The sequence below is a fragment of the Palaemon carinicauda genome, chromosome 15 (assembly GCF_036898095.1).
Source record: "Palaemon carinicauda isolate YSFRI2023 chromosome 15, ASM3689809v2, whole genome shotgun sequence".
Classification (NCBI taxonomy): domain Eukaryota; kingdom Metazoa; phylum Arthropoda; class Malacostraca; order Decapoda; family Palaemonidae; genus Palaemon; species Palaemon carinicauda.
The window spans coordinates 38,214,453-38,227,954 of NC_090739.1; the positions used below are offsets into that span (position 1 = coordinate 38,214,453).

Sequence of the window (13,502 nt, forward strand, 5' to 3'; positions counted from 1 at the left end):
TTATTTTTATTTTCATCTGCATTATCCAAGTTTTCTACCAAATTTCCCATGTGTGTGTGTGAAATTATACTTGATCATCTTATTACTGTCTCAGCAGATAAACTATGAAATTATACTTGAGCATCTCATTACTGTCAGTGTGCGTACGTAGCGTAGTAGGTTATCGTATGTTTCTAGCTAAAATTAGCAAAGGTTACTAACCATGTAAAACAATGAAAGAAGTTGTTTTTGGCCACATACTGGTACTCCTCACTTAACGACACACACACACACTCAGTCTTTTGGCCATATACTGGTGCACACACACACACACACACTCTCTCTCTCTCTCTCTCTCTCTCTCTCTCTCTCTCTCTCTCTCTCTCTCTCTCTCTCTCTCTCTCTCTCTCGTGTGTGTGAGTGTGTGTGTAAGGGCAGATAAACTCTGAAATTATACTTGAGCATCTTATTACTGTCAGTGTGCGTACGTAGTGTAGTAGGTTACCGTATGTTTCTAGTTAAAATTAGCAAAGGTTACTAACCATGTAAAACAATGAAAGAAAGTGTTTTTGGCCATATGCTGGTACTCCTCACTTAACGACAAACTTGGTTAACGACCCTTCAAAGCCTTTATGACTTTCAGAATTTTATGTTTTATGACAATATCGCAAAGTTACACCGAAACAAAGCCCTTGCATATAATTTTGGGCCAATTGTATTTTCTATGTTCTCTATCATATGTACAGTACAGTAATCTCAGTTTCTTAAATACAGTAAATTAAAGTACTGTATATCAAGTTTGATTTATTCTTTTGAATTTTGTTGTTGTTGCAATAATTAGATATTGTAAACTATTATAATGCAATAAATTCCCTAATATCTGGCACCATTGGGATGAGTTACTAGTTATTGAATATTTGGGATTGCTGCATACATAGTAATTGCCCTCAGACTACAATCAACCTAAACGACAAGAACCATTGAATGAAATACATACTAATTTCTAATCTATTTTCCTTAACATTATCATATTCTCAATTTTTATTCCAATGTCAACCTTTGGTGCCTCAGCAATTGTAATGGCTTTCAAGCTGCAATAGTGATTTAGCAATATCCTTTTCAACACCAACCTGATTTGGCGCCCTTTTAGGGAATCGAGAAATGAAACGAAGCGTGGGAATAGAGAAAGCTTTAATTATCTCATAGGAAAGAATGACTAACGAAATGCTGTCATCACCGCAAAGGAAAGTTTATGTAATGACAAGCAAAATGATGTGATCACCTCATAGGAAACTTCAGGGAATGACCAACAAAATACTATCATTACCTAATAGGAAACCTCAAAGTATAACTCATGAAATGCTGTCACAACAATAAAGGAAACCTCAGGAAATAACAAACCAGATAATGTCATCACCTCATAGGAAAGTTTAGGGAAGGACAAATGAAATGCTGTCATCACCTCATAGGAAGGCTTAGAGAATGAGCAACCAAATGTTATCATCACCTCATGGGAAACCTTACAGTATAACCAATAAAATGCTGCCACCACCTCATAGGAAACCTCTGCGTATATCCATCGAAAAGCTATCATAACCTCATTGGAAACTTCAGAGAATGACTACTGAAATGCTTTCATCACCTTATTAGAGACTTCAGAGAATGACTACTGAGATGCTGTCATCACCTCATAGGAAAGTTAGAGGGAAAGATTAACAAAATGCTCTCAGCACCTCATAGGAAACCAGAGTTTAAACACCTAAATGCTGTCACCACCTCATAGGAAACCACGAAGAATGGTTAAAGAAATGCAATCATCACCTGATAGGAAAGTTTAGGGAATGTCCAACGAAATGCTGTCATCACCTCATAGTCAAGCTTAGAGAATGACCAATGAAATATTTTCATCACCTCATAGAAAATCTCAGTGTATAACGAACAAAATGCTGTCACCTCCTCATCGGAAGATCTAGGGAATGACCAACAAAATGCTGTCACCAACTCGTAGAACAACTCAAGAGTATGAATAACGAAATGCTGTCATCACCTCATAGAAAAGTTTAGGGAATGACATACGAAATACTGTCATCAACTCATAGGAAGTTTCGAGAATAACCAACAAAATGCTGTCATCACCTGCTAGGAAAGTTTAAGGAATGAACAAGATGCTATCACCACTTCATTGTAAACCTCGGGGAATAACTAACAAAGTGCTGTAATCACCTCATAAGAAAGGTTAGTGAATGACCAACGAAATGTTGTTATCACCTCACAGGAAAACTTAAGAGAATGACCAATGAAATGCTGTGATCACTTCATAGGAAAGTTTAGGGAATGACCAACAAAATGAGGTCATCACCTCAGAGGAAACTTCAGAGTGTAACCCACAAAATGCTGTCACCACCACCTAGGATAGTTTAGGGAAGGACCAACAAAATACTGACATCAACTCATAGGAGAGACCAACGAAATGCTGCCATCACCTCCTAGAAATGTTTATGGAGTGACCAACAAAATACTGTCATCACTTCAAAGGAAACCTCAGAGAATGACTAACAAAATTCTCTCATCACCTCATAGGAAGGTTTAGGGAATGACCAACGAAATTCTGTTATCACCTCATAGGAAGGTTTAGGGAATGACCAACGAAATTATGTTGTCACCTCATAGGAATGATTAGAGAATGATTAATGAAATGGTTTCATCACCTCATATGAAAGATTAGAGAATGACCAAACAAAATACTCTCATCACCTCATAGGAGAGCTTAGAGAATGGACAACGAAATGCTGTCACCACCTCATAGGATACCTCAGAGAATGACTAATGAAATGCTGTCATCAGCTCATAGGAAAGTTTAGGCAATGACCCACAAAATGCTGTTGTCACCTCATAGGAAAGCTTAGGCAATGACCCATGAAATGCTGTCGTCACCTCATAGGAAAGCTTAGGCAAGGACCCACGAAATGCTGTCGTCACCTCATAGGAAAGCTTAGGCAAGGACCCACGACATGCTGCCGTCACCTCATAGGAAAGCTTAGGCAATGACCCACGAAATGCTGTCGTCACCTCATAGGAAAGCTTAGGCAATGACCCACGAAATGCTGTCGTCACCTCATAGGAAAGCTTAGACAATGACCCACGAAATGCTGTCGTCACCTCATAGGAAAGCTTAGACAATGACCCACGAAATGCTGTCGTCACCTCATAGGAAAGCTTAGACAATGACCCACGAAATGCTGTCGTCACCTCATAGGAAAGCTTAGACAATGACCCACGAAATGCTGTCGTCACCTCATAGGAAAGCTTAGACAATGACCCACGAAATGCTGTCGTCACCTCATAGGAAAGCTTAGACAATGACCCACGAAATGCTGTCGTCACCTCATAGGAAAGCTTAGGGAATGACCAATGAAATGTGTTCATCACCTCATAGGAAAACTGAAAATATAACCAACTGAAATGCTGTCAACACTTCATACGAAACCTCAGAGAATTAATAACTAAATAATGTCATCACTTCATATGAAACTTTAGGGAATGACCAACAAAAAAGTGTCATCACCTTCATGTCTTAGAAAGTTTAGAGAATGGCCAATGAAATGACGTCATCATCTCATAGGAAAGCTTAGAGAATGACCAAAAAATGCTGTCATCATCTCATAGGAAAGCTTATAGAATGACCAACAAAGTGCTGTCATCAACTCAAAGGAAAGCTTAGAGAATGACCAACAAAATGGTGGCATCACCTCATAGGAATGGCTAACAAACTGCTGTCATCAACTTCTAGGAAAGTTTAGAGAATAGCCAACAAAATGGTTTTATCAACTAATAGGAAAGCTTAGAGAATGACCAACAAAATGCTGTCATCACCTCATAGAAAACCTTGGAGAATGACTAAGGAAATTCTGTCATCTCCCCATAGTTACGCTTAGAGGATGACCAACATAATGCTGTCATCACTTCATAGGAAACCTTAGAGTATAACCAAGAACATGTTGTCACAACCTCATAGGAAACCTCAGAGAATGACTAATGAAATGATATCATCACCTGATAGGAAAGTTTAGAGAATGACCAATGAAGTGTTGTCATCACCTAATAGGAAATCTTAGAGAATGACTAACAAAATGGTGTTACCACATAGGAAAGTTTAGAGGATGACCAACGAAATGCTGTTCTCACCTCTTAGGAAAGCTTAGAGAATGACCAAAAAAATGCTGTCATCACCTCATCTAACAGTATAACCAACGAAATGCTGTCACCGCCTCATAGGAAACTTCACAGAATGTAATGCTGTCATCACCAAATAAGAAATCTTAGAAAATGACTAACAAAATGTTGTCATCACCTTATAGGAAAGTTCCGAGAATGACCAACGAAATGCTGTCTTCACCTCTTAAGAAAGCTTAAAGAATGACCAACAAAATACTGTCATCACCTTATAGGAAAGTTTGGAGAATGACCAATAAAATGGTGTCATTGCCTATTCAGAAATCTTAGAGAATGACCAACAAAATGCTGTCATCACCTGCTTTACCATGAGTTTCTTTGATTCACACCAGTTAGCTCACCTTGTATTGATTCCACACTTTTGTAAAGATAATTAGCCAACACTGGCCATTGCCTAATCTCACTGGCCTTTTCAGACTAACTAATCACCGAGTGATGTTTATCAGGTAAATCACCTGACCAAGCCTGTATGTAAACTTCTATATAGAACAAAATATAATACTACTATAATTTTTGCTTTTAAGGTACAATCAGGATCCTTATTATATAAATTTTGGAGCCCAAGGTATTTCAAATGCTTATGTAAATTATGGGAGAAATGAAAGCAGCAACCTTTCAACTCAACTTCCAGAACACACACTTCCATTGCAGAAAAGGCTGTGTTCATAGTCACAGTATGTTTCTTTTGGTTGTATGTCTGGTAATAAATCATTCATCATTCGATACATTCTAATGAATGTAACTCAATGCTTGATGTCATAAACCTGATAAAATAATGAGGAGACATGAAAATCCCATTTCCATGCCACATTTTGGTATAATGTAAAAGAGCTATCCAGGTCTGTCTCCCCAAAATTTTATGTTCTCTCATCTTCTCGACCACTACTGTATTACCCAGTAAGAAATTTTCACTTTGACCATTACTTGTCACTTAGCAGTTGGACTTGTCAGAAATCACCAACTCTTATTTACAGGGTTTGTAGGAACAGACATTATTAGATTCTGTTTTATTCAGACTATTTTTCCTTATTGTCTGAATTCTTAAATGATGCTTGTATAGCTCGAGAACAGTTTTCAATAAATTTGTTTATAACTGTTGGTGGCAGTTCATGTGTTTTTTCTGTCTTATACTTTAAAGCTGGTTTGATGATAGCATCTTTCACACCCACTGCTGAAGCATCATGAGCACATCTGTTCACTTCTATCACTACTTTATTGTTTTTGACATGAATTCGATCTTTACAATATTTTTTCAATTTGCATCTACAAAATATTAGCAATGGGTTGCTTTTGCTACATTTATCATTTATCAAACACATAAAATATCCATCATGTGAAAACTTTGGTTTCTCTCTCTTGCTTAGAATCTTTTCAACCACTTCTGGTATGGGGTGTGAGAGAAAATAAAAGCAGAACTGTATCTTTCCAGTGTGAAAATACCTTAGGTAAACGCAAGGCTATAGCTTACTAACAATAATCACTGCAGTATTTACGGTTTTCACTATAAAAAATAATAAGAGTGGTAGTTGAGGGGATAACTACAGCACTTCATTAGTCAAACTGTAAAATCTACAAATGCTCACATGATTTCATTTCTGTCTTTATAGTGGTGCAGAATCACTTTGACACTAAAAATTAAGATGCCAAATTAGTTCAGTGCTGAACAGCGGTGCCAAAAATTACGCAACTCAAACACAAGTGTATCTTAATATTTGACTATGATTGACATGGCCAAGTAATAATTAATAATAACCTTTAAAGACAATATGGGAAGGAAAATAAATAAATGATCATTCTTACCCATTGCACTAGTGAACGCCTAAAAAGAAGTTATATGTACAAATTTAAAACACTTACCACATTACCATACTTTGGCTCAAAGTTTCTCTGCCGCGCTGCGTTGACATTTCTTCGTTGTGACACATTCAGAGGCTTCAAACTACGATCAAAGTTTGTAACTGACCCTCCAGAACTCTCTTTATCATCATCACCAAGCTACATTGAAAAATATTTTTCATAAAAATCTAATAATGATACATATGCACCATTTTAATTAAATACAAAATAAGATATTCAAAAAGATGGAAAAGCAAAAATTTCAAGTGTGCAAAATCAAATCAAGCATATTCTAAAATTACAGAAACCACAAATACAGTTGGTACAAAATTCTTGCCTGAGATAAATTAAAAGCGGAATGTGATCTCTTGAGGTTTGATCCACCACGAACTGGAGATGAACGAGGAGAATCTCTCAACTTTGTTGTATAGGTTTCACCTGCACCTGAATGAATTAAAAAAAAAAAAATGACACTTACAAAATACAGGGTAAGTAAAATATGCTTATATACATATACAAAACTAAAACCAAATCTAGATGTAAAAAATGAAAATGCAAAAAAAAAAAACAGGTACAGTATAGCATTCCTAAATCAAATTTTAACTTCTATTTCTTTTTTTAAATCAATTGCTTCGATACTTGCAAATAACACTGTCATTTTTAAATTTCATACTACGTTAATCTCTTGCCATATAGAGGTTCAATTATCGCGGCCTCAGTATATTGCAGACTTATAAATTTATATGTAAACCTATATTACGGACTCCTCTCTATATTGCGGGTTTCTGGGAGCAAATAAGTTTTATATTTTTCATGTTTGGCTATTTTTTGTTAGAAATCATCATTTTTGCACCAAAAATTTATTAAACAAATTACATTCATACAGTATATACTCCTGTAACTTGCGATCTCACATATCATATGACCCCCCTTTTTCATCCACAGAAAATGATTTTATCACGTATCTCGTGTATCATGCGAATTCCTTTTTTGAGACAAAATTATAATAAAATTACCTCTTTTCCTTCACTTCTTTATCACAACTTTTAGTTCAGTAAGGTAAAAAAAGTAAAAGAAAATGATATTGCTAGTAATGCACATGGCTATAAACAACCGAAAGAAAAACAGCTCTTCAGTTATGAACAATTGTTTTGAATAACAGCAGCTGTTTTGCTTGTATTTTAACTTTTGTATCATAGTAAGCAATTATTGTAGTTGTTACAAATGATATTAAGCAGAATATGACATATATTAAACTATACCTTTGATGGAGCATCATGTACTTTGCAAAGACAATAGGGCTATCAACCTAGGAGTCCTTGGCGGAGTAAAAAAGTCTCATACTATTTTGTGGAAGGGTTGCGACCTTCCTGAATTGCAAGTCAGCAAACCAATAGGATACAGGATATTGAAGAGAAGGGATACTTTGGTTTGCCATTTCTCAAAACAAGTTACCCCTTCGGAACTCGTCGGTGAAGGGTGCCCCAACTCTTCATCCTAGGATTCATGTGCAGGCAATGGCAGAATCTTGGGGGACTGCTTCACAGGAGTCTTTGATCCCGCATGCTGTTTCCTTTACGGTTCCATTCCTTCGAAGAGAAAAGTAGCCAAACCCAAGGGCCCTGCTCTGCCAGCAATCTCTTTCCGAAAAGAGCCTGTGCATGCAAAGTCTTTTCAAGCACCCCAGTCTGGGCCTTTCAGGAAGTTGGGGTAATAAGAGGAGAGAAGCTTGACACTCCACCTCTCCTGTTGCCAAGAATAGGGGGATGCTTGCCTTGCAACTTTGCAGAGAGACAAGGATGAGCCTTGGGTGATGAGTGTCTTTCCAGACAGTTCCTTGCTACATTTTCAGGACCACTTGCCCCCACTATCTAAGTTACTGATAGAATTCTTGATCGATCATTCAACATCAACAAAAGCCCTGGCCACACAAGCAGAGATGGAGGAGATATTAGATAAGAACAAGCCCAAAAAGAGAGACGAGTCTCCGGACTTCTAGAAAAGACGAGTACTTTCAAGTTCCTATTCATTATACCTCTCAAAAGTACCTACACTTTTCCCCTCTAGGATACATTGTACCAGTTCAAAACTCTGTGTTTCAGAATGTGTACAGCTCCCAAGTACTCACCTCGATGATTGACTGATCCTGGCCTAATCAGAGGGACAGTTGCTACAGGACCAAGAATGCCCTCTCACATTTTGCCACAATCTGGGGATTGTGGTAAACTGAGAGAAACCCAATCTCATACCAAAGCAGAGGTTTTAAGTACTGTACTTGGGCATGCTGATAAACACGCCAACAGCACAGGTCTTTCTGTCAGATGATCATACTATGACTCAAGAAGGTTGTACGACCATTCCTGTTGAAGACATAAGTAGCAGCTAGGCACTGGTGTCTTCTCAACCACCTTTTCTCATTGGAGAAACTCATTCCTCACTGGTGTCTCTACCAAAGAGCCCTTCAATAGTGTCTGAAGGATCCCTGGTCAGCAGACAGGGATCAGGCATCCCGTCCTGTTCTGATGAGACAAGAGGTTCGGGTTGATCTTGCCTGGTGGGATAGGAGGTTCGGGTTGATCTTGCCTGGTTGATGGGAGGTTTGGCTGATTTTGCCTGGTAGGACAGGAGAATTGGGTCGATCTTGCCTGGTGGGACAGGAGATTTCGGCCGATCTTGCCTGGTGGGACAGGAGGTTCAGGCCCATCTTGCCTGGTGGGTTGATGAAGAAAACCTCATCAGGGGAGTCCCACTCGACTCTCCGCCTCCTGACATGCCACTCTTCCCAGATGCATCAAAGGAGGGGTAGGAAGCACACCTGTACGACCTGGTCATTTCGGGTGTTTGGTCTCAGGAAGAGAGATATCTGCAAATCAATGTACTTCAGATATAAGCAGCCTCTCTAGCACTGCAAGCATTCCAAGAATGTTTGAGTAGGCATTAAGTAGCATTGATAATCAATAACATCCCCAGAGTAACCTATGTCAACAAGCAAACGGATACGATCTCTCGCCATATCTGCGAGCTGATATAGCTGATCCACATCTGGGCAACGTTTCACGCCCTTAAGTTGTCAACCAGGTACATTTCGGGCAAGAGGCACGAACAAGCTAACAGAATCAGTCACCAGGAGCAGATTGTAGGATAGAAGTGGTCCTTACATCCTTGCATAGCAGAGAGGCACCTTGTCCTGTGGGACTCCCTGGGATGGGCCTATTTGCCACTCAGCAAAAAGGAAGCTTCCTGTGTTTTGCTCCCCTGCTCCAGACCCATGGGCTGTGTTTGAAGACATCTTCCAACACCCATGGGATCACCTGAAGGCATTAATCAACATGGAGTTAATTATGCCAGGGCTCAGGATGACCCTGGTAGCTCCCAGATGTCTCCATGCCAAGTGGAATCCTGATAAGCTAGAATAAGCTAGGTCTTCTAGTCAAGGTCCCAAGAAAACTTCCCCAGTGGTCCAAGCTCCTCTGTTAGCCCTATCTTCAGACGTACCACCAGTCTGTAAAGTTGTTGGATCTTCACAGGTGGAAGCCTTACAGCATCTCTGAGCTTAAGATTTTTAGTGAAGCACTGCACAGGAGATGTCTGGACAACTGTGACTGTCCTCTGCAGTTGTGTATCAGCAGAAGTGGGTCATCTTTTGTGATTGGTGTCATAGAAGGGACATATCTCAGGTTGAAGCAACTTTAGCAAAGATCACAGATTTCCTTGTCTACCTTCACCAAGAAAAGTACCTCTCAGTTGTGGCTGCCATAGGCTACCACTCACCATTGTGCATGGTCTATCGACTGAAGGATATAGAACCCCTTCACTTTAAGGGAGTTGTCTATTCTCATAAGGAGCTTTGAGCCGACTTTTCCACCCTAGAAACTCATGCATCCCGTGTGGAATGTGACCCTTGTCCTCAAAGCCTTTACATATACCCTGTATGAACCTTTGAGAAGGTCGTCAGATAGAGACCTGACTGTCAAGACTGTCTTCTTGCTAGCTTTAGCATCGGCGAAGAAAGTAGGCAAGTTGCCTGGATTCTATTAAAGTCACCTAAGCTGAAGGGTAGAAGGAGGTCCCCTTCAATTATGTGCCACAGTTCGTGATCAGAACTAAGAACCCAGCCCCACATGACCGTGGGTTTGAGACTCCCTTTATTCCCTCTCTTCATGAAGTATCTGCCAGTGATCAAGAGGAAATGCTTTTGTGTTTCATGGGGGCTCTGCGGTGCTATCTGATAAAATCACAACACCTCACACCTGAGTTTCAGAAAATTTTCATTATCACTGGAAGAACTAAGAAAAAGGTGTCAAGGTACAAGGTCTCTTCCTGGCTTCGTGAGATGATCCATAAAGCGCACACCTCGATAGATGTGTGTCAAGGTATCAGTGAGGACCAGAGCTCACAGGGTTAGGAGTATAGGCTCCACTATAGGTGGTAGCTTTGCCAAGGCACCAGCCACCCACTGAGATACTATCACTTAAAGAGTTATTGGGTTCTTTGACTGGCCAGACAGGACTACATTGGATCCCTCTCTCTGGTTACAGTTCATTTTTCCTTTGCCTATACATTGAGTAGTCTGGCCTATTCCTTCCACATTCTTCTCTGTCTTCACACATCTGACAATACTGAAATTACCAAACAATTCTTTTACACTCAAGAGGTTAACTACTGCACTGTAATTTTTCAGTGGCTACTTTCCTCTTAGTAAGGGTAAAAAGAGACTCATCTAGGAGAAGGACACTCCAAAATCAAACCATTGTTCTCTAGTCTTGGGTAGTGCCATAGCCTCAGTACCATGGTCTTCCACTGTCTTGGGGTAGAGTTCTCTTCCTCTTTTTTGGAAGTTTTTACAGTTTATATATGAAAGAATCTATTCTAATGTTGCTACTATCCGTAAAATATTTTATTGTAGTTGTTCATTACTTCCCTTGAAGTTTATTTAGTTCTTTATTTCCTTCCCTCACTGGGCTTTTTTCCCTTCTGGAGCCTTTGGACTTATTGCATCCTTCTTTTCCAACTAGGGTTATAGCTTAGCTAGTGATAAAACCAATAATAATAAAAGAAACTTCTCTGTAGGCCAAGTGATGAAGGTTGTTTTCTGAAGGAGACAGACTACCTTTTTGGTCTTCTACCTATAGGCGTATACTAGCAGGTCCCTTGACACTTTTGTTCTTGGTCCTGTGGTAGCTGCTCAAGTAGTTATGTACCCAAAACAGCTCCCGCATGAGACAGGAAGCATCTCAATTACAGTAAAGTACAGATGTAAGTCTGGAATGAATGGTAGAATGACTGGTTCTTCTCCATTTTTCAGTTCGCCTTCTTGGGGATGAAGTGGCCAAATCATTACAAGCTGGATTGGATCTGATGCTGCTAAGTTACACTTCAGAGCTCTATTCTTTATGGCTGAAGAAGTATCTCTCCAATCCTCACTAGGTGAGGAGGAGGATGGTAGAATTTATACCAACCCATTGATCATCAGATGGATATAGGATTCCATACTGATATCTCCTTTGGGGGAAGGGTTTCTTTACAGTATTTGATCAAGTAAATGCATCCATGTACTGTACATGCCAGACACTAGCAGTCTTTTCATCCTATTGAAAGACAGGAGGTTAATATTTTGTATATTGCGTAAGAACAAATCACATGTTTTTAGAGTAATATGTTATTTTCATTAGTAAAATAAATTTTTGAATATACTTACCCGATAATCATGTAGCTGTCAACTCCGTTGCCCGACAGAATTCTACGGAAGGGATACGCCAGCGATCGCTATACAAGAGGGGGGTGTACTCACAAGCGCCACCTGTGGCCAGGTACTGCAGTACTTCTTGTTGACACCACCTCAATTTTTCCTCGGTCCACTGGTTCTATGGGGAGGAAGGGTGGGTCAATTAAATCATGATTATCGGGTAAGTATATTCAAAAATTTATTTTACTAATGAAAATAACATTTTTCAATATTAAACTTACCCGATAATCATGTAGCTGATTCACACCCAGGGAGGTGGGTGAAAACCAGTGTACATGTATATCAAGAAGCTAAGTATCCCGTATTTCATATTATCAGTTATTCAAAATAACAATGAAATTACAAGTACCTGGTAAGGAAGTCGACTTGAGCCATTACTCTGCCTTAAATAAGTTCGTCTTCCTTACTGAGCGCAGCGTTCCTCTTAGGAGGCTGAACAACTCTAAGGTGCTGAAGTATCAAGGGCTGCAACCCATACTAAAGGACCTCATCACAACCTTTAACCTCGGCGCTTCTCAAGAAAGAATTGACCACCCGCCAAATCAACAAGGATGTGGAAGGCTTCTTAGCCGACCGTACAACCCATAAAAAGTATTCAAGAGAAAGGTTAAAAGGTTATGGGATTATGGGAATGTAGTGGCTGAGCCCTCGCCTACTACTGCATTCGTTGCTACGAATGGTCCCAGGGTGTAGCAGTACTCGTAAAGAGACTGGACATCTTTGAGATAGAATGATGCGAACACTGACTTGCTTCTCCAATAGGTTGCATCCATAACACTCTGCAGAGAACGGTTCTGTTTGAAGGCCACTGAAGTAGCCACAGCTCCCACTTCATGTGTCCTTACCTTCAGCAAAGCAAGGTCTTCTTCCTTCAGATGAGAATGTGCTTCCCTAATCAGAAGCCTGAATAGTAAGAAACTGAGTTCTTAGAACTTGGAAAAGAAGGTTTCTTGATAGCACACCATAAGGCTTCTGATTGTCCTCGTAAAGGTTAAGACCTTTTTAGATAGTACCTAAGAGCTCTAACTGGGCAAAGTACTCTCTCCAGTTCATTCCCCACCAAGTTGGACAGGCTTGGGATCTCGAACGACTTAGGCCAAGGACGTGAAGGAAGCTCGTTTAGCAAAAACCGAGCTGCAAGGAACATGTAGCCGTTTCAGATGTGAAAACAATGATCCTGCTGAAGGCGTGGATCTCACTTACTCTTTTAGCTGTTGTCAAGCACACGAGGAAAAGAGTTTTTAATGTGAGGTCCTAAAAAGAGGCTGATTGGAGAGGTTCAAATCTTGATGACATAAGGAACCTTAGGACCACGTCTAGATTCCAGCCTGGAGTGGACAACCGACGTTCCTTTGAGGTCTCAAAAGACCTAGGGAGGTCCTGTAGATCTTTGTTGGTGGAAAGATCCAAGCCTCTGTGGCGGAAAACCGCTGCCAACATACTTCTGTAACCCTTGATCGTAGGAGCTGAAAGGGATCTTACTTTCCTTAGATGTAACAGGAAGTCAGCAATCTGGGTTACAGTGGTACTGGTTGAGGAAACTGCATTGGTCTTGTACCAGCTACGGAAGACTTCCCCTTGAGACTGATAGATTCTGAGAGTGGATGTTCTCCTTGCTCTGGCAATCGCTCTGGCTGCCTCCTTCGAAAAGCCCCTAGCTCTTGAGAGTCTTTCAAAAGTCTGAAGGCAGTCAGACGAAGAGCGTGGA

General features: G+C 40.0%; 1 protein-coding gene across 1 annotated transcript in view; it reads right to left on the minus strand.

The window, feature by feature from the left end:
• Positions 1-13,502, minus strand: part of LOC137654565 (ubiquitin carboxyl-terminal hydrolase 8-like) — a 181,327-nt gene that overhangs the window by 82,007 nt on the left and 85,818 nt on the right. Inside the window, exons 14-15 of the mRNA XM_068388305.1 lie at positions 6,386-6,492; positions 6,070-6,207 (exon numbers count right to left, since the gene is read on the minus strand). Coding sequence (XP_068244406.1) covers positions 6,070-6,207; positions 6,386-6,492 — 245 coding nt within the window. The remainder of the gene's footprint in view (positions 1-6,069; positions 6,208-6,385; positions 6,493-13,502) is intronic.